The sequence below is a fragment of the Ammospiza caudacuta genome, chromosome 9 (assembly GCF_027887145.1).
Source record: "Ammospiza caudacuta isolate bAmmCau1 chromosome 9, bAmmCau1.pri, whole genome shotgun sequence".
NCBI classification, from domain to species: domain Eukaryota; kingdom Metazoa; phylum Chordata; class Aves; order Passeriformes; family Passerellidae; genus Ammospiza; species Ammospiza caudacuta.
The window spans coordinates 12,773,851-12,800,317 of record NC_080601.1 but is presented as its reverse complement, the minus strand read 5'-3'; the positions used below and the strand labels follow the sequence as shown (position 1 = coordinate 12,800,317).

General features: G+C 37.1%; 1 protein-coding gene across 4 annotated transcripts in view; it reads right to left on the bottom strand.

The window, feature by feature from the left end:
- Positions 1-26,467, bottom strand: part of PARG (poly(ADP-ribose) glycohydrolase) — a 62,268-nt gene that overhangs the window by 15,186 nt on the left and 20,615 nt on the right. For all 4 annotated transcript variants that reach the window (XM_058810238.1, XM_058810239.1, XM_058810240.1 and 1 more), the window contains exons 8-13: positions 20,283-20,375; positions 18,008-18,165; positions 7,117-7,196; positions 4,652-4,712; positions 3,940-4,015; positions 1,287-1,434 (exon numbers count right to left, since the gene is read on the bottom strand). In XM_058810238.1, the coding sequence (XP_058666221.1) occupies positions 1,287-1,434; positions 3,940-4,015; positions 4,652-4,712; positions 7,117-7,196; positions 18,008-18,165; positions 20,283-20,375 (616 nt within the window). The remainder of the gene's footprint in view (positions 1-1,286; positions 1,435-3,939; positions 4,016-4,651; positions 4,713-7,116; positions 7,197-18,007; positions 18,166-20,282; positions 20,376-26,467) is intronic.

Here is a 26,467-nt window from a genome sequence, read left to right as displayed (position 1 = left end):
GTAATCACAAAAGCCAATTTATCAAAAACTTTTCACAGAAAGGGCATTAATTCTGGCAGACTGGAAAAACAAAATAAAACACTGTCTTAAAAAGATTGCCAAGCATAAGTCTGAAAACAAAAGATACTCTGCCCAGTCCAATCAATAACTCAGAACAGAGTAAGACCTGCAAGATTTAAGCTCAAATTTCTACTGTGTATGCATGTGAGAGAAAAGTGCTATTGATGGATTTTTCCAAGCAATGTGTCCAACACCTACAGAAACTCTTGACTTTTGAGACAGCTCAGGTAACTAAACCTAACATTTTTGCTACAGCAGACTGAAAAATAAACATAGTTTATTATAATTTCTAACCAGGGGATCTCTCTCAGTAAATATACTTTTCTTTATAGTTGCTCTTTAGTGTAAATAAAGTAATATTATAGCATCATTTTATTTCTTCAGTCATGAAAAATGCTCATTTATATTTAGAACTGAGACATGCAGCATGACCTGGGCTGCTCCAGTTCTTAACAGTGACATTTGGTTTTTGATGCTATTTTAATGCAATGGATAATTAAACAATCCAAGATCTCTAAGAGAGTGGGAAGCAAAAGAAAAAACCCTTTCAGCTAAGCTCTGGGCAGACAGGACATCTTCACACACAACCCCTCAGCAACATACTGGAGAAGCAGGTTATTTCTGATATGATTAGGAACCCATAACTAACCTACAAGTAACATAAATACATATTTGAAACTTACGAGATCAAATCCTACAGAGGCAGTTCCCAGCCTTCTACCCTTTCCTAATGGATGCAGAATTTCTACTCTTCCTCTTCCTCCCCTTTTAGGTAATCAGAAGGTAGCTCCTCTTCTCAAGAGTGTTCAATCCCACTGATCACATCAAATGCTACAAATTTAGGAGAGGAACAAAAACTCCACATCCTTTAACATAAGGGAAGCAATATCAGCTAATAGCTGGAAATTGTGGCTGTTACCTATATTGCCCATCAGCATTCTTTAGCTCAAGACACCAAGTCCTCAAACACATTTACAAAGAATAAAATAAATTCTTCTGCTTGCTGTCTCTTTGTTTTTCTCCTTTCACAAAACATGTATGGAACAGCGTCCCTTGTGGTGTTAGCTGGGATGAAGCAGGAGGTTCTTTGTCACATGAGTATTAACTTTTTTCCCCCTTATTTTTAATTCTTACAGCATTTAAACATAGTAAACTTCATCTTGAAATGTATTTTGTACATATATAAAACCAGAACTTGATGTGAAACATTTTCTGCAAAGACTAACCTGTGATGATAAGACATTCATTGTGATCCAAGACTTCAGTGATGAGCCTTGACACAATCAGTTCTGGATTGATTAAAAACCGAATTTCTTCTTGTACCAGTCCTGCCCCGGTCACACCACCTCCAACAAAACGGTTTGCAAAGTCAACCTACCAAAAACACATTCAGGAGAGTTAGGATAGGATAAAGAAGAAAAAAAAATCCTTTTGTTGCCAAAGTAAATAAAATCCAAAATTTTAATTATTGTGTTGAAATCTGCTGCTATCACTCAAAACCATAAGCAGAGAAAGTGATTAACACGATCATGCCTCTTTCTTTTTTTCCATTCAACTTCTCAGAAAACTTACAACAAATGAGATGTTACAAAGCAAAAAAACTTTGCATCTCAAACGTTCCAAATCCAAGTTGTGTGGGTTTCCCTTGAAGAAGCACATATTTCAGAATAAAACACACTTCAGTAGATGTGACAGATGAAAACAGCATTCTTTTTAGGGCCATTGAAATGTCATTAGTTTGTCCTTTGGAAAGCATTCTGCCCCAGCTATGCACATGGAAGTATCTTTAGATTAGCACGGCCCCTGTAATAGTTCTATACCTAAAAAACCCTCTAACAAATTCTTCTTGCAATGTACTAACAATCTGTTATGAATTGTCCTTGAAATGCACTTGAATAAGGCAAATACTTTTGACTCTAAAGGTTTCTGTTTGAAATAGAGAAGCTCTGGACTATTTTTTGCTTCAACAGTACATATTTTGCAAATTACATTTTCATACAGACAAGTTTTAAAAGGAGTTTGTTTATTCAATAAACTAATTGCTATTCACTCAAATTAACTGCCCATATAAATTTATAATTTTTAGAAGTTACTTCATCCTCCAAATCCTATTAGCTTCTTACTGATTTTTATTTAGGTAGCTGATGAGAGCACAGGTACAGGAGGGGGACAGAAGTTGCTGGGGTGCCATGAACATCTATAGATTACAGACTAACCCAGGAGGCAGAGTCCAAAGCACACCAAGAGCTAGCCACTACAGCAGCATGTGTTCCTCTAGTCTATCCTGGAAATACCAACATACTTCAGTTGTTTGAGATTTGCTAAACTTGACTATGATAAAAAAGTTATATGAAAACCACTCAGATGTACAGAGTGCCAGGGTCCCAAAGCACTGTAACTGTGCTGGGCCCAGCCTTGACCCACACAAACACTCACCCTGTCCTGCACCTCACCTGTGACACCTTGCCTCTGGGCCCAGCCCTGCTGACGTCCATGTGCTCACCAGACATCTCTCACTGTCCCTGGTGCCCTGACTCAGACTCATCACTCTGCCTTTGTCTGATGGCACAGCCACTCAGCAGGGGCTGTGGTTGGCACCATCCCTGCCCACTGAGGCTGGGTCACTGTGGACTCCTGCACTGTCCTGCCCTGCTCATCCTGCTCCCTGCTGGAGTGACTGCTCTGCTGTCAAATTATTGTAGAACTCCCATACCTTCTCAGTGATTTCTCAGGGGCAGCTCCTCAGAGCACTGACTCCTCCTTTTTCACAGTCAGACAACAAACTCCAGGTCCCTTCACAGCATAACCAACAAACTCCAACTCTCTTGACAGCACAACCAGCTCACCCACTCTTTTGTAGCACTCGTCTTCTTGTTTGACACAGCTGTGGCCTATTAAGGGCAGGCCTGCTCCTAATCTTTGGTAATTGGTACAGCTGCAACTCCTCAGGTGTGAGACTACCCTCTGCACTATTTTCTTAAATTCTATCTCTCCACACTGCTCCTCATCTGAGCAGAGGTACTTTGTTTGATAAGGTTTGAAATAGCCAAGAGGAAAATATCAGATCCTAGGTAATACCCCCTGTTTATACAGGGTACAACACCAGAAAAATGGTTATTATTGGGCAATTGCCGAGTTCTTCATAATTTCAGCACACATTTAAGTGCCCCAGTTTCATAAAGTTATGAGACATTTTAAAGTCTGTGCAACAAGCATTGCAGAAAAGAATTCTTCTTGTCTCCTTCCTCCTCTTCCAATGCAGTACTTGTCCCTGGCTAAAAAAGTTCTAATTTTTACTTTTTTTTGGTAAAAGAATTCTAGAAGGCAGACCTTTTTTTTTTTTTTTTTCTTAAAGAAAAGCAGAAAGCAAAAAACTAATTTGAAAACTCAAATGTGTTCCTTCCTATAAATATGGACAGGACATCCTCCTTATGAATTTATTTTGCTGACTGTCTCCCAGACTGAAACAGTGGTGCTGGCAGCAGCAAGAAAGTCTCCTGGGTCACTGACCTGGTCACTGTCTGGGGCACAAGAATAACTTTTTTAAAATAAACTGAAACCCTTGACAAGTCATCAAGATCACAGCCTGAATCTTTTGTCTTGTCAATCTTTGATCCTGGCTTGAACCAGAAGACCTGAAGCTGTCCAGGACCTGTGATTTTCTGTCAGCCCTTTCTGTAACAGGTACATGTGCTACCAAGATGAGCTGGGGAACATTGACAGTACTGCCCACAGAATTAATTTTGATAGGTTTTTTTATGCTGCATAACATCTTGTCATTTAAGTCAATTGAGGACAAACAAGTAACTTTATTAAGCTGATAGACCATAAAAGTATGACAAAAACACGAAATCCACATGAACTGTTATATGCACTTACCTGCAGCATACCTTGTCCATTGCTTTCAATGGTGCCTTCATAGGTGACATGCAATCTAGATAATTTTTTCTGAGATCTACCATTGAGGAAAAATATTGTACAGAAAGGATCATTTCAGAACCCCCACAAAAACCCATTCATTTTAAAACAAAATTCACCCAAACCCCAACTGCTTAAACACCTTGAACATAAGGTGGTTTTTAAAAAAAACAAAAACCCCCAACGGATTAAAAAAAAGTTTGCATCACAAACTTGAAACAGAAACAATGTCATTTGTCAGTTTCCCCACCTTCTACCATAAAATCCCACATCTGAAGTTCTAAGTTTTTCTTGCTCCCCAGCAATGAAGCTATAATACTTGTGCTCATGCTGATCATCACCCTTAGTTCATTACATTACCTGTCATTTCTTAAATCAATAAATGACTGGTAATATAATCCCTCTCTTTTGTCTCCCCACTCAAACAACAACATCAAAGATATGTTTGTGTTTTAAAACTTCAACTAATACTTGTTTTCTTTACAGAAAAACATATGGGACAACTCAGGACACAAACTACTTGTGGCAATTCAGCCACTGCTCTCTATTTCTTTCTGGAACAGTCCATAGCAAAGATTGTTTTCTGTGGTACTTCTAGACCTCAATCAACTCCAAATGAATGACACCCAGTTATTGTGGACTTAAGAAACTTCTTACAGGATGTTTGACTTACCTCTCCCAGTCTGGAAACTCCTGGAGACACTGCCTTGTGAAGGTCACCAATCCCGTAGGTTCTACAGGCAAACCAACCCCAAAGGAAAATGTATTAAGTGTGGGAGCTTAGGCCTCAGATTATTTTAACTGGTAATCTTTGAAAATTACAAACATCATTCTTGGTCAATACCAAGAGCTTAACTTTCCTCAAGAGTGACTCTGATTTTTCCCCTGACAGCCCATGCTCTAACTGAAGACAAGTAACATGAAGACCAAAATATTCTCTTCCCACTTTGCAGTTTGAGTATTTTAGTTTTTCCAGATCTAGGAAAAACTATTTCTTAAGTGATTTTCACTTTAACAACACTCAACACTACTAGAAAGACCCAGTAGTTGAAGTGAAATGTGCTGCTTTAGAGAAAAGGAGATTGTGAATCTTTAAAATCAACACTGTTCAGTGCTAGAGAGTATTCAACCTATGGAGGGAGGAAGCAGCAGCTCATATTTCCAAGAAAGTCCAACTATGTCAATAAGCATGCAGTGTTAGCAGATTCCAAATCAGGCAGTTTTTAACCCTGCCAAGATGCAAGTGAAATTCACTGTATTCCAACTGAGAAAAGACTCCTGCCCTTGAGGGAAAAGGAGGAGCTGTTGCTTATTGCAGGAAGGATGCAGTATCATCTTTTCTCCTTACTTCACTCAAAAGAAGTTCAGTTTTGCAACAGAAAGAAAATATCAACCTTTTATTAGGTGATATCATCTCAATAAAATCTTTAATTAAGACTTGTTTCTCTGCTACAGTAAATCTACTTTGATTTATGAAAACATTGAGAATACTATGTAAAGCACAAATGCATCCTTCTAAAAAAGCCTTAAGTAGTCCTATGCTTTACTTTAAAATTTAGGTTAAAAAAAAGGTTATTTTCTCTGAAAAAAGTGCATAGCTTTCAAGCACAACAATCAAGTGCTCTTTCACAAGGGAATTCTGATATCATTTGTGGTATTCTGCAAATCAAGCATTCACCTTTTGAGCACAAAGTCTACAGTTTCCAGCATTCTTTTACAGAGAACTCTATTATTATTTACAATAAAAAGAGCTACAAAATTATTATAGTAACTTATAGAGCTAAGTTACTTCGGCCTTACTAATTCCTGGGACAAAAAAAAAGAATAAGAAATGGGGTATTTTAAAGGTACGATAGGAATTTTTAATTCAAGAAAAGAGCATTCAAGAATCTCATTAAATATTATTTAAAGTTATAATGTTAGGAAATCTAATATGGTAGTTTCATAAAGCATGTTCCCATCAGATTTCATATTCTCAGGGGCTCAGGGACAGCTGCATCAATTTAGGATTTGGTTTGCACAAAACCATTATAACTCAGGTATTAAAAAAAGCTGGTACACTGTATCTCTTCTCAGTCCTACACATAGATCACAAGTTACTTTTACCTCAGAGATTTAGTTCTATTGATATTGCTTAAAGTCTGACAGCTGAAATAGGATATAGCTGCATTCATTTTGTGGCGAATTAAAATGATAAAGATGGTCTGGACCAAGTAAGAGGCTTTTTTATTTAGTAGTTTAAATCTGTCTTTCTTTTAAAACAAACCCTTCTGAGAAAGAATGAAGTTAATAGTAAAATGCTGACATGTAAAGAAAAAGTTCTTTTAAAAAAGGCCATTGTAAGGGTATGGCTGCAGATCTGATGTGTGCTACTCCAGTAAAATCTCTTTCTCCCCAAAAAGGCAATATATAAGCTATGGTAGTTATCACAAAAATAGATCTGTTTGTGAAAGCTTATGCAAATGTTCAAATCTGTGCTAATAACAGATCATCTGACTATGCATTAAATTTCCCAAGAGCAGGAGATATCTCATCTTCCTATCATTTGCTTTATTTGAACTGGGCAAACCTAAAAACAGCTTTGCTTTGGAATCATAGAAGAGAAAAACCTGAAATATCAAGACAAGCAGGGGAAAATCCCTCAGAACTCCAAACTATAATCAGAATACTAAATATGCATTCTGCAGGAAAAGTGAAGCTTGACTCAAAATCTTTAAGCCTGTGATTTTAATGGCTGTAATGGTGCCAAGTTCCCTCTACATCCTCACTTTGATGTGGTCATGGAAGTGGTTGCATATATTATTGGCATTATATATATATATATCTACACAATGATATACACACACATTTTTACACACACACACACACATATAAATATATTTCTGTATTTCACACACATCCTATAAATATTTATATCTATTTATCAGAAAAAATAAAACAGAATGAGCTCTGGGCAAACAATTTACTTGCATGCATAATACACATGGTAAGAAGTGCCATTAGTATGAAAATCAGTGTACTTGCAAGCTGACTTTTGTTAAATACTTCCATCATGGCTGTGTAGCCATTTCTAAATTGAATGGGATTAAATTTATCATCTATCTGCTTTGCAGCTCAAAAAAAGAATAAAGGATATACTTTTTTCGGTGACTCTTCTAAAATAGCAGAAAAGGGTCTTAAGTTTCTCAGGCTTTCTTGGTGACCTCCCTTCAAACAACCTGAAAAACAGGAAATAAAAACAAACAATTAGATTTCAGGGACACAGTGCAGAGCAATTAGTGCTACTTACTAATTGCAATTTGATTTTTTGTAATTAGTATGCACACATTTCATTAGCTTTGCATTTAAGTACTGTACTGTAGAAAGAACTCTCTAGACAGCCCCTCTGTAATTCAAGATCTTAGAAATAATGAGTTTATTGACTTGCTGTATTTCTGATGAAGATGCCAAGTGAATGCTTCTTTCACTTGCACCAATCTTCTAATACCAAGAAATGCAATTTCAATAGGAACATTTTGGAAAGCTACTAGTTTTATTTGCAGCAAATTGAAATGTTTAACAGGTCATTAAGTGACCAAGGGGTGAAAACACATATGTTGGGTACTCCAAATGTCCCCCTCCTTTCAGCTCAGTGAGTTGCTCAGAGGAATTAATGCAACCTTGCTGCTTTCAAGAGCTGCACTGCACCAGCAGCATTTCTAAAGAAAAGAACCTTCCCCCAACAGAAATGGCTCCATCCACTGGGCTGTTACAGCCATTCTAACAGACATTTGTAAAAAACCTAAGCATTAAAATGAAGGATCCTTTTTTAGCCATTAAGTGAATGTATTCTTTTAAGGTTAGCTGAAATACTTTTACTGCATCATCTGTCTTCCAGCAACTTGAACATGCATTACTTAATTTCCCTTCCAGCAGAGTGACAAGGCATTGTTATTGGCAACACATAATGGAATTTATCTGGAAGGAAGAACAGCAGTGACTTCAGAAATAAAACCCTTTGAATAGGAAGTTTACTAAAAGATGTCTGATCCACTGAAAGCCCTGAGGATATAAGATTCCCCCACAAAAAACAGTCTAAGTAAAGCAATGACACAACATGATTCATTTGTTTCTGTGTAGTGGAATGACAATCTGCCTTTAAAACCAGAATGCTGAGAGGCGAATTAAACTATATTCAGCAAGGAAGTGAACTGGATTTTTTTCAGCATTTAAAAATCCTTATGATGTATACAAGCTGAAGAGATCAATTCTGAAATCTCTATTAAGTCACAGAGGTTAATTTTATTATTATCACTTTATTCTCTGAACAGTGAATCAGGACTTTAGGAAGGAAAACTCCAGACATTTACAGTCTATTCTAACATGGGCCTATATGCAAGTTCTATCAAAGCCTTGAGTTTGCACAGATAAAAAGGGGTTTATAAAAGGAATCAATGTGTGCATGTGTGTGCAGATGTTTCCTAAATTACCCCCAACCTCTTATCTGGAAGTCTCAATTCATATTAAATTGCTTAATTTAAATGTCAGCCTGATCATGCCTTTACTAATTTTTATACCTCTTCACATCAAAGTGACATCTTGCTTACATTGCAAACCCTCAGGAGAGAGTTCTTCATCACAAAAGGCAATATGTGATCCAGCACAAACAGCAGGCTGGGCAGGAAAGGTGCAGAACTATGGCTGAAGTAAGTCAGACCACTAAAATCAGTCATATTTGTGAATGCAACAGGAAAAGCAAGGGAAATTTACATGATTCAAAAAAGGCCTTGTCCTACCCCACTTAAATGAGGGCATCACATGGCAAATTTACAAACATTTTAACCTTGAACCTTATTTCTGAAATAATCAATCGGGCAACATAATGAAAAAATTTTTTTTTGAAGCAAATGCTTTAAAGAATAGAGCTATATGAAGGCATCACTAAGATATTAAATAACATTATTCTTCAAGTGCTGCAACACAGTTCCTACTAAAAATCCACCCAAAAATCTAAGTGGAAACCACATCATTTCCTGACAGAACCACCTAGGGCCAAAACCCATTAATTTCAATTAAAGCACTCATCCAGATGAAGTGCACTGTAAATCAAACACAAAGCACTGCAAGTCCACTTTCAGGTGAAGTAATTAAAATCTTAGTGGCAACTGCATATGTAAGCTTTGTACAGGATGTTCCCACTGCCATGCAGTAACTTCAATTTATCAGCTACAGGAGCTGAGAGAGCCTCCAGGACTGATCACCAAATTCATCTCTGGCTCTCCAGCACTCCAGGGGAGTAGCAATGCTAATCAAACAGAAAACCTCCCCAGAGATACATTCAGGCCAGAGATTTGAAAACATAAGAAAGTAGATGTGTGAACTTTGTGTTTATGACTTTGTAGATTGTTAAAGTCATTGTGGCTAAATGAAAAATCTTTCCTAGCAAATATTCAGACATTTAATTGTTCTGAAGAGAAATACAATACATGAGAAATAAAATACTAAAAATAGTAAGAACTGATACTGAATGAATGCTAAGTGAAGCAAGCATACAGTAAAAAATATATTACTTCACTTAGCAACTGCCAGCAACCATACAGTAAAGCTACAAGGCAACAGTTCATAACATTTCAACAATTATTACAAAAACATGTATGAGCGTTATCCAAAAAATTCTAGGGTGGAAAAAGAAGCATTGTAAAAGTGCAATCAATATTCTGGTTTTTGCAGTCTTGACTGTCAATTCAAAATTGTCATATTTGCAACCAATATTTCCACCTTCTAAAGCTGGAGTCAAAAGCTCCAAAGAACCTACTCCCAACTCCTTCCTTGCAAGTTTAAGATAGACTCTAAACTTGCAAAGAACTTCAAAGGGTGCATTGAAAATAACACAAGAGAAATTATTTAAGAACATTAAGAGCTTCACAAAAGTGACCTTGGTTTGCATAGAGTTTACTGGGGAGAATTTAAACCTGCTTAAGTAAACAGTTCCCAAATACACTGTTTCTGAATAAGGTAAAATTAAAATGCAGTATTTACCTGTAAAATTTAATTTCTAGGAATTAAATTGCTGCCCTGATGTTACTCTAAGAACTGGCTCCAGCAGGAGCCATTACAATCACGTGATTTAATCTCCCACTTCCATAATTTCCTAATGATATTTCCATACCCAGGCTGGGCTTCCTTTGAATGTTTCTTTTCAAAGAGAATAATCATGTCTTTACATTGAAGTTGGAACCTACTGTAAGACCCAGAAAGGTGTACACACTGTAAGAGTATGCAAAAATTTGCAGTATGGATCATACCTCAAATAATAATTCCCATTCATAAACCCATGGCATTCCATGGGTACTCTTTGCAGAGTGTGGGTACACTATTTTGTACTTGTGATCCCTACAATTAACCATGTGTACTGTTTCCTCCACTACCCATAGCCACTAAAAAGCATCTTTACTACTGGACTTAAAGGAACTTTAAGTTGTTTGTTTATTTTGCTTTTCCTTATATTTTAGTGTGATCTCACTAAAGATAACAGACCATCCGAACAACTATAAAACATTTAACTAAAACCTGATGTTCTCCTACAAATAGAAGTCAAAGAAGGACTTACACAGAAGTCATATGGATAGATGAATTTCACCCAGTAAAGGGACTGAGCAGGGGGAAGGATGGACAGTAAAGGCAGAAATTAAAATACTGGAAAGATGTTTCCTTCCACCTCAAGAACACAGCTAATCACTAAATGGTTTTAGTCTAAGGCACTGGATGACAAAATGTTTGGAAAAGTGAATAAACCAAATATCTTATTTTTTCTATGTTGTTCCATTTCAAGCCTATGCTTACCTGATGTATATATACATGTAGGGGTGGAAATAACATACTTGAAGTATGTTCCTGTCAAACTTTAGTGCCCTCCATATGATTGAGGGCTATTCTGATTAAGTGGCTGAGCATCCTCAATAGGAACCACTGAAATTTCAGGTTGATACACAGCACCCTAAAGGAAAAACTAATATAGTGTTGAATGGTTCAATAGCCTCATCATTTAGGACTGCATTAGTTGCACTGGGGAGCACATAAGAAGCATCTCTTCCATCTTTCTCCTTCAATTCCCAACCTCTTGGAATAAAAAAAAGTGTAGTTCCAGGAACACACAAGAAATACAAAATTCTCTTTTTCAAAACCAGTATCATATTTCCAGTGAAGTATTTTTTGAGCTTTGACTTCTAATACTAACACACAGCTTATCAAAACAGTTTCAAAAGGATTCTCTCTCAGTATGATTTGACATTTTTTATCCAATTGTGCTCAAGGCAACCTTAGTCACATCCACATTAAGGACTGCCTATAGATATTAGTGTATCAAAGGTCAAGCAAAGCTGTGTGCATTAATGTGCACAGAGAGAGAAGCCACCATGTGAGATTTGGAATGTGTCTACAATTATGTGTGCTTATCACACTATTGCATGGGACAGACAATCTCACTCTCTAAATATATGAAAGCAAATCTGATTACCATATAGGAATAACTGAAATTACATTAATTACCCATATCCTTTGCCTCAAGTGTTTTCTGAGAATGCTGTTTTGTTGATTATTTATTGGGTGGAGTTCCCCCCATACAGAAATATATATCTGCCTTTTAAAATGGAGTTTTAAATCTCAAAAGCCTCACTTCAGTGAATAAGATAAGAGATAGGACCAGTCAAGGACTTTTCATGAAGAATGGAGCTGCAACAAGTGTTTCATTGCTATAATTCATGCTTCTCTTCCCAAGGGAAACAAACTACACTATATTTTGGGAACAGCAATACCCCAGAGACCCACTCTGGTCTCCAAAGTACCCCGGGGGGTGTGCAAGACAATCCACTAGGCTGCAGGAATAATATCTTTTTGTCCCATTCATTAAATAAAAAAACATTTTGAAGTAGTGGTTATTTCATCTTTATCTCATCCTTTCTAATTTTTTTTCATGTTTTATAATGCAATATATTAGTAAAATAGCACATGTATGTAACTCTTAAGTAAATAAATACAAATACATTGGGGTGTATAAATATATATTTTTTTTACATATATAGTATAAACACAATATATTGCTCAAAAATGTTTTACTGATAAGTATGTGTGATCAAAAATGTTTGGAGACCATAGCCCTAAATAGTTTTAAATACTAATACCTAAACATCACTTAGATAATGCAAGATGAAGAAACCGTAGCAAATTTAAAATGGGACATTCTTATATCCAATATAAAATATAAACCCTTACTAGAAAGTCCTGCAGTCACTAAAAATATTTGAAGTGATAATTAGAAGGAAAACAATTCAGTATATTACAGGTTTATTTTATGCAATTTGGACTTAATGGGAATCAAAAGCAGAATAATCCAAATAAGAAATTCCTTCCAGAGAGATGAAAGGCAGGCAAACTGCCCATCCCTCTGACAAAACAAAAGGAAATGCCACTGTCCACATCTTGCATTTCCGGATAGAAAAACAGAGCACAACCTCCCACAAGTCAAGTACAGCAACCTCAGTTCTTTTCTGGTGCCCAGTGTGTGCCTCTTCCACTCAGCATGAATTCTATCTGTCTGCATTAAAACTGCCTTCCTGCTCTGGGCTTATAAAGGACATCATTCCAGAGTTCTCTAATTTCCTTCATAGCAAGCAGGAGAAAAACAAAACATTCAATATTTCAACCTCATGGGCAATTTCTTATTTACTGTGATATGTTATAGGTACAAACTGTCATCATCTGAGAAGTTATTTAAGAACATTGCACTATTCAATAACCTTACGTTGAATTAAATTTGATCTGTAGATAAATAATGACTTTTAAGATGTGTGTAAACAAAAAAAAAAAAAGGAGCAATGTAATTTTGTTGGGAAATCTAAATACAAAAAACTATCTTTCATCTCAGACACTCCCATATACTCACACATCTCTTCTCTGTGCTTTTCATTTTGTTGTTCCGTTTATTGTGGCAAGCAACTTGGTGCATTGTAAATCTGTTTTAACAAAAGGTTTTGGTGATTTATGAGTCTTAAAATGCATCAAGTTGATATCTGACCCTGATTAAATGATAAGATGCTAACTGCAAGGAATCAACCTCAGAGAATAGTGGGGTGAAATGTTTTACCCTGGGGAATCTAAAACAAGGGACAACCAACAGCATGGTACAACTAAGTTCTGGACTACATGACTATATTTACTAAGCTAAAAAACCTTCAGATTCAGTACTGTTTTAATCACTATAGCAAAGCAATTATGCCAGATTCATAAAAATAGTCTCCTTTTGAAGTTGTCTATTTAAAGAGTGTTTCCATATTTACCAAATAGAAATGTTGATTTAAATTTTTTTACAGAAAATTATACTCAACCTAAAGTAATCCACCCAAGGCTAATCAGTTCCCATGCCCAAAGTAGGCATAACAGAATGAATTTTGTAGGATCAGTGTCCTTTAACTCAGAAAACCTAGAACCACTTATCAGAGGAGCAATACATCTCAGTCCAAAACAAGCTCTCTCAAAGTCATTAGATAATCTATGCCCAAGAGAATATTCATTAGTGTTATGAAATTGATGTTGTTTACGGAGAGATAATTGCATTACTGGTAAATTAGATTTCAATTCTCCTGCATAAATGTACCATACAGTTTCCCATTTCCTTTCATATATTATACATTCCATAAAAGAAATATATCTTAACTAGTGTGTTTTTCTCCTCATTTCCAATCACTTGAAATTACTTTAAAGGTTTGTTTGATAAAGATGAAGAAATTCAGTCCCAGTGGAATACTGGTGGTTTCAGACCAGAGCATGCACTAATATATGTGCCAGAAGATCTACCAGGCTCATGCTGTTAGACTTTACTGCCCTCAGTTATGAATTCAAGCCCTATATTGCATCTTCACTTTAACCACAGAGTTTTTGAACAAAGAAAATGAAGAGTCCTTCTCACTTGACACAACAGCTAAAACAGATCTGTAGCAGGTCAAAGACACAGCAGGAGCAAAGCAGGTCCTTGGCAAACCTGTGTCATTTCCAGAACACTGATTCAATATTGCAGACATTTTTCCTCACATTTTGCTTTCCCATATAACCAAACTAGACAGTTTCCTAAATTACCAAATTCTATAGTGTCTATAGTAATTAGAACCATCACCACAATCAACTATTTTAAACTCTGCAACCAACATCATAATGTAGACAGTCAATGCAATTCAGGCTCTACATTCAACCAGAATGCAACTTCCAAGAAAAACACATCAATAAGGTAAATAAAATGGCCAATTCAATTCTTTCTTTCTTTTGTGATGGGTTATTTTGGAATAAAACTGCCCAATCTAACGTCATCACATGTATTATAGGAGTGTTTTTAAAAAGAAAAATTGAACAGTCTGAATTTAGCTTGATATTTTGAACAGAAGTAATATTTTATGCTATTTAGTAAGATCTAATGTTTGGCCACTGAATGGATGTCATTCTACCTACTCAAATTCATAAATATTAAAGCTCTTGAACTATTATTTCCTTTTTATCAACTACATTTGAAATGAATTATCTTATTAATGACTTAAGATTAATAACAGGCTCATCCCTGCCAACCAAAAAAGGGAAGAATTCAATTAAATTACTGAGTATTTAATTATACACAGGTGACTTTCAGTCTGTAGCAAGATAAGGAATCACAATGGACAGTCAGTGTCAACACACACCATTAAACCAAGTGCTTCTGTGTCAAAAGAGGAATGGCCACATTGATTCTCCTCTCATTTGGCAAGACTAACAGCAGGAGAGAAGTAAAGCATGGATGATGTGTGTTAATGCTAACACATACAACAGCCTTCCTCCCAGTCAGCTACACTCATGTCTCTATGAGCCTTACATTTTAAACTATCTTGCAGTGACTGTCTTGTTTTGTCAAACAGATTTGTACCTTGGGAGGAGTAGGGGTAGAACTTACATTATCATAGTTAACAGCACATAAAAACCTAGAGCAGGGAGAAGACTGGGAGGAACAATGGAACATATCAGCATTTAAATGTAAAAATCATAACTATTTTATAGTGTATAAAAAGATACTAATATTTAAGTCTGCATAAAGTGACCTGACAAAAGACTGTGGTGTAAAACAAAAACCACAAGAAAATGTACACAATTATGTTTCTAGCTTAGAAGTGGCAAATTTCCATTTTTCAGCCTCAGAGATTTGAGGGGAGGAGTGGGAGCCTTTTCTATGAATGTAGACAGGTCATGGATAAAGGAATGGAGGAACATCACCTTTTCTAAAGAAAAGTCCCTCAAATGCTAGCATTCATGCACTCAGTAGTTTGGCTTTGTTAGGGAACAACAGCAGATTATTTCTGATACCTTAAGAACAAAGTCATTCACTCACAGTCACGTAGCAAATGAATTATGCTGAGGAAAGAACTAAGTCTGAAAAAAGCAACAGACCATAATACTGTGGGGACAAAAGGTTGATGTGTGAACAATCTGTTATGCCCATCCCTAAGCAGACAGAGCAGAGCAGCAGCCTCCAAAGCCTTTACATCAAAACATTTTTATAAGCCGGAAAAAAAGTCACAAATATTTAACTTCAGTCATTGCCTACTGGCTTTGAGTATATCCAGCTTCCCAAAATGTTTTTTTCAAGAAGCTGAAAACACACACTGCAGTGAACCAAATCCTGTCATCTTTACAAGTCTGAAACAATAACTGAAAACATGACTGCTCACTCTGTCCTTGCTACTGAAGAATAACTTTGCAGGGCAGGAAAATACAGGGTTGACAGGAAGGAAAAAACCCATAAGATACTATCTATCCTCCTTCTCCCCTCTATCTTAGATTTTAACTAAATCAGGTTACATACAGTAGCAGAAAACTGTACATCTTGTAGTACTCTCTCCAGAACTCTTCCTTTTGCTTTTAGCCTACCAGTCTCCCACTCTCACCAACACATTTTCTCAAATTGTATCCACTGCCTGCCACACTTTGTATTCTACTTCACTAATCTGCTGATTATCAAATTCAAAATACAGGGGGTGTAGGAGCGTGGATTTGGTGCAACAAATGGTTAAGTAAAAAAAAAAAAAGGAATGGAAAAGAAACTGTACTTATCTAACAAATGCATAAATTGGCAAACACTGAGGAAGAGACACTTTTAATCCTCAATAACCAGAGGACATTGGCTTCCCTTCTTTCTCCAGTTTGGCAACAATATTGTTGTTCTTGCACAAATAAAAATGGCTTTCTCCCCTATGTGACTTGAAGCTGGGCATTGCCTCATGCATAATGCAAAAGGAAAGCCTGAAGGTTGTTTGCTCTATTCCCCTCCTAAATAACATTGTGGGACCTTACCATGATAGCACCAGGCAGCCAAGTCAGAAAACAATGCTGGACTGACTGGAAAATTCTGAATGCTTAATACTTTGTACTAGTCATTCTTTGAGTCCACAGCAAGAAAATATTTACCTAATAATTTATCAGGGTTTTTTATTTAGAAGTAGTTTGCAATATTATGTCCTGAGTCAACCACAAGTAGTGCATTCTAATACTATCACCTTACATTGCTCTGCAATTTTCATAGAGGAGCATATGAATTTACTCTGGTTATTAAACAGCACTTTATTCTATAGTTGGTAAGAAATTACCCAAGTTGAAAAATTTAACTGCTTGGTTTATAAAATGCTTAAATCCCAACAAAAACCAGCAGCTTAAAGTCCTTTAAAAATACCACAAAATACAGCTAGAAGTGTGCAGTCAAAGACAACTCCTTCCAGACCTTTCACTCTCCTCTTTCAATGCTCTGAACATCAGTATTTTTAATGCACCAATGGTACTTTTCATTGATTTGTTCTTAGGAACTACTGGTAGAAAAATACATTGAATTGTATGGCATGATAATGTCCACCCACACTTCTGTAACCCACTGCACTCTTGGGACAACCATCCAGACAGTGACCCTGGTCTCTCTGAAATACATAGTATGGATCAACCTGGGACAGCCCCAAAAGGCAGCAGATGCCAAAAGAATCATTAGTGCATTGGCATGCCTGCCAATTTATTCTGAGCTGTCCTAGTCCAATACAGCTCTCGTAATACACACACCCAAGTGTGCTGGATCACAGGCAGCACTGTTTCTGTATTTCATCTCAGCTGTCAGAGCACATCCACTACATCTGGTAACACTGAGGAATAAGAAAAACTCTACATCAATAATCTATCCAAGCTTCAGCCTAGCAAACTTAAGGCTGATCTACACTTGTATGCAAGTGCCAAAAAATTATGAACTTGTATTTCTAATCTACAAGTCCATGTGAATCATAATATTCTGCAGTAGAAAATGCCTCCCTCTACTTCCCTGATTTAAAATTGAAATAAACATATTTAAATTATAAAAAAATTGTAAAGAAAAAAATTATAATCAAATCTGCTTGTAAGCTAGCACTAGGGAAAAAAAATAAATGCTTGCTTAGACATCAGAGTATCTTTAAGTAAGTTCTTATTGTGGCCTTCTTCGACTAACTCACAGCAAAAAGAAAAAGTTAATTTTAATATGCAGCACTACAACTGCCTTAAAATAATGGTATGGATGCTGAAGAATGAAGTCCTATTGATATGACTTACTGTGCAGCTCACCACTGATGACACAGGAGACAACAGAAACATGGCTGGGGAAACACCAACCTTTAATTTAAATACACACAGAACACTTGAAGCACAACTAAGATATACCATTTGCTTATGAGGATTGGCTTATGAGGAGGCAGGGAATTGTATCAATCTAATTATGCCAGAGCAAGAGTGTGTCTGTGCATGCTCATGCACAAAAGAAAATATGGAATATTGATCATATTGTCCTGTGCACAAGATCCTTTCTTATATAGATGCACAGTTTTCATTCCCTTAGAGGCAATAGGAAAAAAGAAAAGACAAAAAGCAAACTAGTCAATTTAGTGACAGAAACACAAAACAAATGAGTTTCTCCCCTAAAAGACAGTTTCCATGGCAGGGTTATCAGGCTCATTTCCTGCTGATGCCATACCTGTTGAAGTTAATGTCTGGATAACTGGAATACTCAGACTTCATCTTTGCATTGCGACGTGGAAAAGTACAGAAGAAAGCATTGGCCAGAAAGCTGGAGATCTGCTCCTGGGACATGGTGATGGAGTGATTCATCTTTTGTTTCAGCAGAGGTATTGGCTACCAGCAAAAGAAATGAGGGGGAGGAAGGGGTAGGGGAGAAAGGAGGGAAGGAGAGAAAAGAATAATTAGCTTACCCTTTTTGAAAGAAAAAACAGAAGTACAAAATTACATTTGTTATATTAGAGCAAGAATAATTTAGGCCATTGGTAAAGCCTTTAATCAGCAGCACCCTTAAAGTCAAGAACAGTTTATTCAAGACAATTCAGAAAGGGCTTGCCTGGCAAACTGCATATTTCAAATCAATAATAAAAGGATCAGGAAAGCACAACTTATCAAACAAAACCATCAGGAATGCAGAGGGGAGAAAAATAGATGGGATGTAGCAAATCCTGGGCAATGTTAAAAACTGAAACAAAAATCCACTTTCAATAGCTGTATAGTTAAGACCCCTTCAGGGAATGCTTTCAGCTGCAATAAGCTTGCTTTGAACTTTACCAAGAAACAAGGAAGTCATGCCACAGATCATAACTCTATGACTTGCTTTGAATTTTTTTCCATCCTACTTGAAGAAATAACACTGTTGTTATTTGTAGAAAGTGTGCAATTATTCATTCTTTTATAATCAGAATGAACAAAAAGCTCAGCTTCACTTTGGTCTTCAGCAGTTTGAAGTTTTATTTTACTCTGGTCAGTGTTTCCTTAATACCAAAAGAAATAAATGGTCAGAGGGAAGAAAGAACTCCCCAGCTTGAAGCATTAGACATCTTTCATTTTATCAGGCATTAGCCTTCTGATTTTGAGCTTTGGCTCACAACATTCATGGTATTTCATTGTTTTAATTATGTGTTAACATGGAGCATGGCAGAGGCACATCATTCTGACTGCTGAGTCCAGTAACCATTACAGTAAATCCACTTGACAGGAGAAAGAACACAGTCTTCAGCTGCTTCCAAAATTCTCAGCTATCATCATTAGCCTAGCACCAGTACAGCTACATTTTCATCCTTCTAGTTGTGAATACAGAAACTGCTGTTGATTTAGACTGTTGAATACCCAGCCCTGTTTACTCTAGAAAACAAACAAGTATCCCTTCATTCTTATAACTACTACATTCACATTCACTGAATCTCATTCTGTCTTCTGGCTATTTAATTAACAACCTTTATTATGATGTCTGAAGTCACACAGCTAGAGGCAGAAAAAAGCCTGAGAAGCTCACTCTAATAAGTTCTACAAACCTATAAAAAGAGAATATTTTGGATAGTGTTATATTGGAACAAATTTATCTATATGTCTAACCAAAAAAATGAGTCTAACAGAGATCTTTACAATTTACATTGCCTAGCAGTACATGATCTCTAAAAGGCTTGCAAGTCTTGTGCTTAACTTGTGCTCAGAAACTTCATAGCATTTTCAAACAACTTCCCTCATTGAGTTAACAGCAAAAAAAAGTAAGTAATATTCACAGCTTGAAGTTATGTATATACTTTGGGACCCTTGCAGCCTAAAAAAGTAGGGAAATATTTTTCCTGCTTATTCCCAATAGGATAAATTCAGAAAATGGCAACAAAGAAGTTTACAAATTGTTGTCATCCTACCAATGTGTTACCTACCATACATCCTCACTCAACCAGCCCTACTCACTTTTATCAGATTCACTCTTTACAGAACTAATTCTCATAGCATTAATACAGAACTGGTGAATGTTTGTATGTGTGCAAGCTCTAAACAAAATAAAGTAAATGAAAGCTTTATAAAAATACCACTTGTAAGATTAAAAAAATTCTAAAATAAAAAATTAGATCAGATTGAAATAAAAAATTGAATCAGATTATTCAATTGTTCCAGTTTCTAAGGTTGATTTTACAACCTGATTTGTAGTGTGGTCATTTCATTTAATAAATGCAAGAAGCAACTTCAGCACATAGAAAGGAAAAGGTTACTGAAGTCCAGGCTAAAACTATGACAGTGAGATGTACTTTTTTTTGCATTCTATGACATAATTGCAGATGTGTATTGTCCATTCTGCTCCTTAGGTCTCATCTGCCTTCAAGACAAAAATTACAGTTTTTATTAAGAACATAACATAACCCTGATGTTTTGACCTTAGCCACCAGCTGCAGTTTGCAGAGAAGGGCTCTGCCACAGAGCACTTGCTAGCTGGGTTTGCTTACCTGGGTGCAGATACTGGGGAGACACAGTGCCAGCTTGACCATATCAGGAAGAATGGACTGGAACAGATGTTGAGCCTCTGCATCTTCAAGAACCTGTTAAAAAATAAGAAGGAAAAAAAGCTTTTTACCTCAGAAATAAGGATTGAATTAGAAGTTTGTGAAAACAGGACCTATGCAAAAGAAACAAGAAAAAAAGAAAAAAACAGGTCCTCTTGCTTCATGCCAAATCTGTAACACTTTCACAGAAGTGCCTCACTGAATTCACCTTGCAATAATGCACTGAGATACAGAAACAAGTCTCAAAAGTTGCACTTGAGAAAACATGTCACCAAATGCCCTTTCAAGAAAGCTTGAGTAAGTTACCATTTTATTCTTTCCAAGGCAATGAACCAAATTTTCATCTGAAGAAATCACTACCTAACCACAGAAGTACTGGAATGATTTACTCAAATTTCATATTCAGGTCATATTCCAAGACAAGTACCTGTGACATCCTCCTATAAAGGACAGACAAAATGCTCTCCTGGCTCAGATCAGGAGAGTTGCTGGGCCTCTGCAGCAGCAACAGGAAATCCTCTGCAAGAGGATGCAATTCTGGGCATTTTCTGCAATCCATCCCCACCATGTTTCCTCTAGAATTCCAGCCACTGCTACATAAAGGTGCAGCCTGCCAGGCCCCACAGGCTGAAGTTACAATCTTTTCAGTCTCTTCCTGTAGGATACCTGACACTACAACTATTTCAGCTGCCTCACCCACTCTTCTAACAAACTTTCTGAGAAGGGGAGGCCAGAATTGACAACACTGAAAGCAAATGGGCACACCCATGTTTCACAAGGCCTCTCAAAGCTTTTACACCCAAGAACAAGTCACATCAAATATTTCTTGCCCTGCTCTCAGTTCTCCCCTGACACTGGCCCACTGTGTTTGGCTGCCAAAGCCTATCAAGCCAATATATTCAGAGCAAGTCCAGGAAGCCACCCACATGCCTACTGATGTATCACACACCTGTTTTTCAAAGATGCAAATATTTCCTTAAGGTAGGCAATAGTCTTCTAAGAAAATCCAGGATAAGAGGTCATAAAAAGAAATGCAACATGAAGTGGCACAGTTGCAATATGAGGCAGCACAAAAGCCTCAAAACTCAGTCTGCTGAATGAAAAGCACATTCCTATGATGTGGAAGTTCTTCCCCTTATTTGTGAATACAGGCATCAGATGTCAGTGGCTGTTAAGATTTGCATGCTGCATTCAAGGCTAAAAGCAGAGAGAAGAGAACACACACCTTGCACTACAGCTGGGGAACAGAAGACAAAGGTCACAGCTCAGTTGTCTGTCTCCATCCTTCCCCTGCAGGGAATCTGTATTTGAGACCAATACTTTCTACCAGTTTCTAGACTAAAATCCTCAAAATTCTGAAATGCTGGCTTTTAAACTACACAATATTATTTTTCAAGTAACACTTAGAAAATTGATTTGCTACCAGTTTTGCACAAAACCAACTGCAGATAGAATGGATGAAACAGCATGAAGGTGTTATCAACTTTAGTCTCTACAACAATTAAGACTAATTGTGAAACCACAGGAACAGATCTTTTTAGTCATATTATCAGGGCTTTGCAATTCACATTTCTATGGAAAGTTTCACATAGGCTTCAGAATATAAAAAAGAAATTGGAAACTCTCTTGAGAAGGAAAATATGATGCCTCGGACTCTAGACACACTGATCCTCATAAACACTGAAAATATTGTTTGAAGGTAACTGTAGCAACTTCTGCTCTTCCAAGATCATTAAAATTACCATAGAGATATCTTGGCTCTGTTGTCTCCTGCTCCAAGTAATAATATAAAGGGATAAGAGTACTTAGGAAGTTAAAAACCAAAACACAAACAAATGCTCAAAGCACAAACAACTTCTGCTTGGGAAAAGGAGGAAAATATAACAACAGCAAGACCTACACAGTCACTTTATACGCATTATGTATGTTGCTTGTGGAGGCATAAAAATTAGGGTTTACTATAAAGTTTTAAAATGAAAGAACAACTTACAAAGACCAACAAGTCCAGGAAACATGAAAATAACTCGATATGAGGAAGAATCCAAGTAACAAACAAAGTACTTCTGAAAGTAAGATGGGAAATGAGCAAGATGCATCTCTCTCTCCTGTTGCTGGCTGCATATGCACCTACATATTTACACAGCATAAGTCAAACCCTGAAAACTATGACCTAACCTTTAACATTATCTGCTCTACAGGAAACTCTGCTCTGTTCTTAGGCACAATGTTTTTAAGTGCCATAAAGTAACTAAATGAGCATTTAAAATTTCAGATCTCAACCCATAAAATGAATACATAAGTCACAGCTATTCAAAAACTGACATTTAACCTCAGATGTCTACCAGGCTGTCAAATTCTGATCTTCTCTTCCCTTCGGGTAACACTTCCTCTCTTTTAAAGCTGACATATAAATAGTGGCTGCTGTGCTTTGCTGACTGCCACAGACTATACAGTATCACTTATCTGGTGACACATTATGGCACCAGACTTTGTCAGAGCTGTCAAGACTTCAACCTTTTCTTTATGCTTCTTTGAAAACAACATCATAATAGTGTGAGACAATTTCTTCCCAAAACAGAGGCAGGCCAGCAATTGCACAGCTCAGCTCTGATGCAGAATACTTAACTATAAAGGTCACTTCTATTCTGAAATCCTACTTTTCTTTCTTCTTACCTTCCTAATGATGTACCAGAGTATGATTTCTTTTCTATAGTATTTCTATGCATGAGTTTTACTAGATCTCCACTAATGAAAATGTCAACATTTAGAGGTGTTACTGCCCAAAAGTGTTCTCCTTGACTTCTGGTTATTCTTACATGTGAATGAAGTGAATTTTTAAAAGAGTTTTGGGTGCCATGAGGACTCCACAACTTCAAATACATGATCATTGTGAGACCACAGACCTTGTCAATAAACTCCTAATTCAGCATTGTTCTCTACCAAATGGCCACATCCACGTAACTAAAGTTTACCTTGTCTGCCCAGACACTCTTCCTGTACAGGTAACATTCCTTTGAGGTTTCTATGAAAAAAGAACACCTGCAAGCCCCTGGCTGCTTGGCCCTCACAGCCTCTTTTGACCACTCACCCAGCACACCATCACTTGTGCAGCTTTGTAGACCCACCACTGTCACTGCAAATTCTCAGCTATGCTGAGTGCAACACAGAGCCTGGTGTTACCTGTGACAGTCTTTTCAGGCTTTGAAAGCAGCAAAAAAGGAACGCTCAGTCATGGAAAGTAAAAGAATTCCAGGACGTGGAGTGCTGACAACACAGCTACATCTGGCAGACATCCCACGATGCAAATGCCAACCTGAAGAACCTAACATCAGCAGAGAGAACACCTGGCCACAGAACCGAGGGGAGATTTATTCACAAGGCAACTCTCTTCAGAAAGCAGCGACTTGTACTGATGTAAAATCCAGCACATTTAGAGTGACATTGCACATTCTACATATTTGATGCTGCTGAAAGAGGAATGTGTTCATTCTAGCCATTCAAACACATGCACACACCCTCACACACCACATTTCATCAGTTCCCATGTTCATCTGACAATTTCCTGACATCCTTCATCTTGCTGATTCTACAGAAAAATAATCTGGAGGTGGAGATAGTCTGTCCATGCAGTAATAAGTTGAAGCAGCCTACCAAAAAGTCATGCATTTCTAGATGTGTGCAGAGTGGGTGTTAAGTGAAAAAGAATCAGTCACAAGCCTTGTCAAAGGGCTACAAAGGCAGAGCTTGGTTGCAACTCTTCTCACTGAAAGAACAGGAATGTTCTGGTCAGAATGAAGTTGTTAAAACAAGCACCTCACTTGGAAGTAAATCTGCTCGTACAGGAATGTCTCTATGAATTCATTAATGTGCTTTTAATTGTGTATAAGGTTTCAAGGCTACAACTCTGCAAATATTAAGAGAAAAGACTGAGTTTCCATTTTTAAAGGAACTACCATTTGTTTTCTAACTTAAGGAATTCTAAAATGTGAAATGGTTATCAACAAATTTTCATAAAGAAAAATACATTTAAGTATGGTAGCAATTTTGGTTTTAAACAATTGATCAGTTTCTCCTTTCCTTATTGTGCACTACTGTCCCTCAGCTTCCTTCAGTATTTGAAACAAAAACATAAATACATTGTTGACTTTATCAGTGCTCCAGCTATGCAAAATACAAAGGAATTAAGCACATGCAGGGGTTATACCCTGAGGGAAAAGTACATAGAGTCAGAGTTGCAAAGCATGACTTGCTTTTTACCGAAGCAATAATTTGGCAACTCCATCACTTTTTTCACTGGAGTGACTGATTAAATGAACAGGACTTAGGGCTCCAATTCCTAAGATGCAAATGGCTCAGTGAGCCGTAGCAGAGGTATGAGCTCTTGGCCAAACCTGCATTGCAATTTAGCAAAATGAACATTTATCCTGCAGCAAAGAGGCCTGACTAAACATGGCTGTAAGTAATGGCCTCTTGTCACTATAAACCAGTCCTCCAAAATGCAGGGAGGAATATGCCTGACAGGCTAATAAGAAGGATCTGAGGTAGCATGGGGTGATAGTGATGGTAGAGAGTTTAAATCTAAATCTGACAGCTCATCAAAGCAAACAAACTGCACATAGGGTACACAAATCTGGACAGCTCCATCTATCACAAAGGAAGGCACAGCCATCATGCCAACAGGCAGGCAGCATGCTAAGACAGCAATGCCTTAATGCTTTCAATTTGTTGGGTTTTATATGCCCATATTAACTTCTGTGACAGGACAAGGACCAACTGAATCATGTTCTTAAGGATGAAGAGGAAAACCAGAGTGCTTCCTTCAGACTGTCTCTTATTTCCTAATTCTAAAGGAATTTGACCTTCTGAATTTTTCCTTCACAGCTGCCATAATGCCTCATGCTGTCAGTGATTTGAATCATCTACAGCTACTACACTGAACTTTCCAGTAACAAGTTTCCAAATTACTTTAATGTAAGATATAATATGATATCATATAGAGGTGATAATGCTGAATTAAATAATTGGACAAGCCAAATAACTTGTATGTATTCTGTTTACAGTAGGTTCATTCTCCTAACTTCAGGTATAATTTTTTTCTTTTCCCTTCTTCACTATCTTCAGTTTGTCTATTTATATTTCTATAGGGTATTTTGAGGCACATGAAATACTTCAAAGCTGAAAACACTGTCCTTGGAGGTATTTTAAAAATGTGTGGATGTGGTGCTTAGGGACATGGTTCTGTGGTGGATTTGGCAGTGCTGTGTTAATGTTCGATTCTATGACCTTCAGAGTCCTTATCAACATAAATGGTTCCATAGTTTTGAGGCATTTAAACACCTGAGTGTGCTCAAACAATCACAACATGTGGCTGCTCCTTTATTGCACTGTTTTCATTCTCTCTTCCCTCCAGAGCAGCCTGTACTTATTTCCCTGTTCTCCTGTCTCATTCAGGAATCCTCTGCTTTTTGCATACTGTTTAACACTTAAACATGGGGAAGTCTAAATCCATGACTAGAACTCTGCAGTGCCAAAAAAACAACAAAAAAGCTGCTTATGACATTGAAGTCCTTTACCTGAAAGTAACCAACCTCAGACTGCCAATCTGTACTCCCTTTCTTCCTCTAATCCTTGTCATAGGTGCCTTTAAACATTACAGAATCCTAAGAGCAGACTTTCTCAATCTGATATTTGGAACAGCTAGGGAAAAACAATTGAACAAACAAACACACAAACAACAAAAAAGCCCATGCCAGTTCTTATTGAATGACTTTAAAAATTAATCTAATTAAATTAAACCCCCAAACCAAGCATCACTATGTAGTACTCTCTTCAAAGCCTTTCTTTCTGCACAAGGAGGAGATCAATTCTACTTAAAGACATTGTGCAACAACTACCAGTGTACTCACACCCAGACAGAGACACCAGGCTGCAGCCCAGTAACCCACAAGCCTCTGCAAAACAGACTCATCATACTGTACATATAAACAAGACTGAAACATGGAAGAAATGTGGGGTGGAGGGTGTGGTGTGCGTGCATTCTAGTTCCCATTTTATCACATCAATGAATTTCCAAAAGTGCAGGAAAGAATACTCTCATCGGCCTCTTCCAGTTCCCTTACAAAACTAAT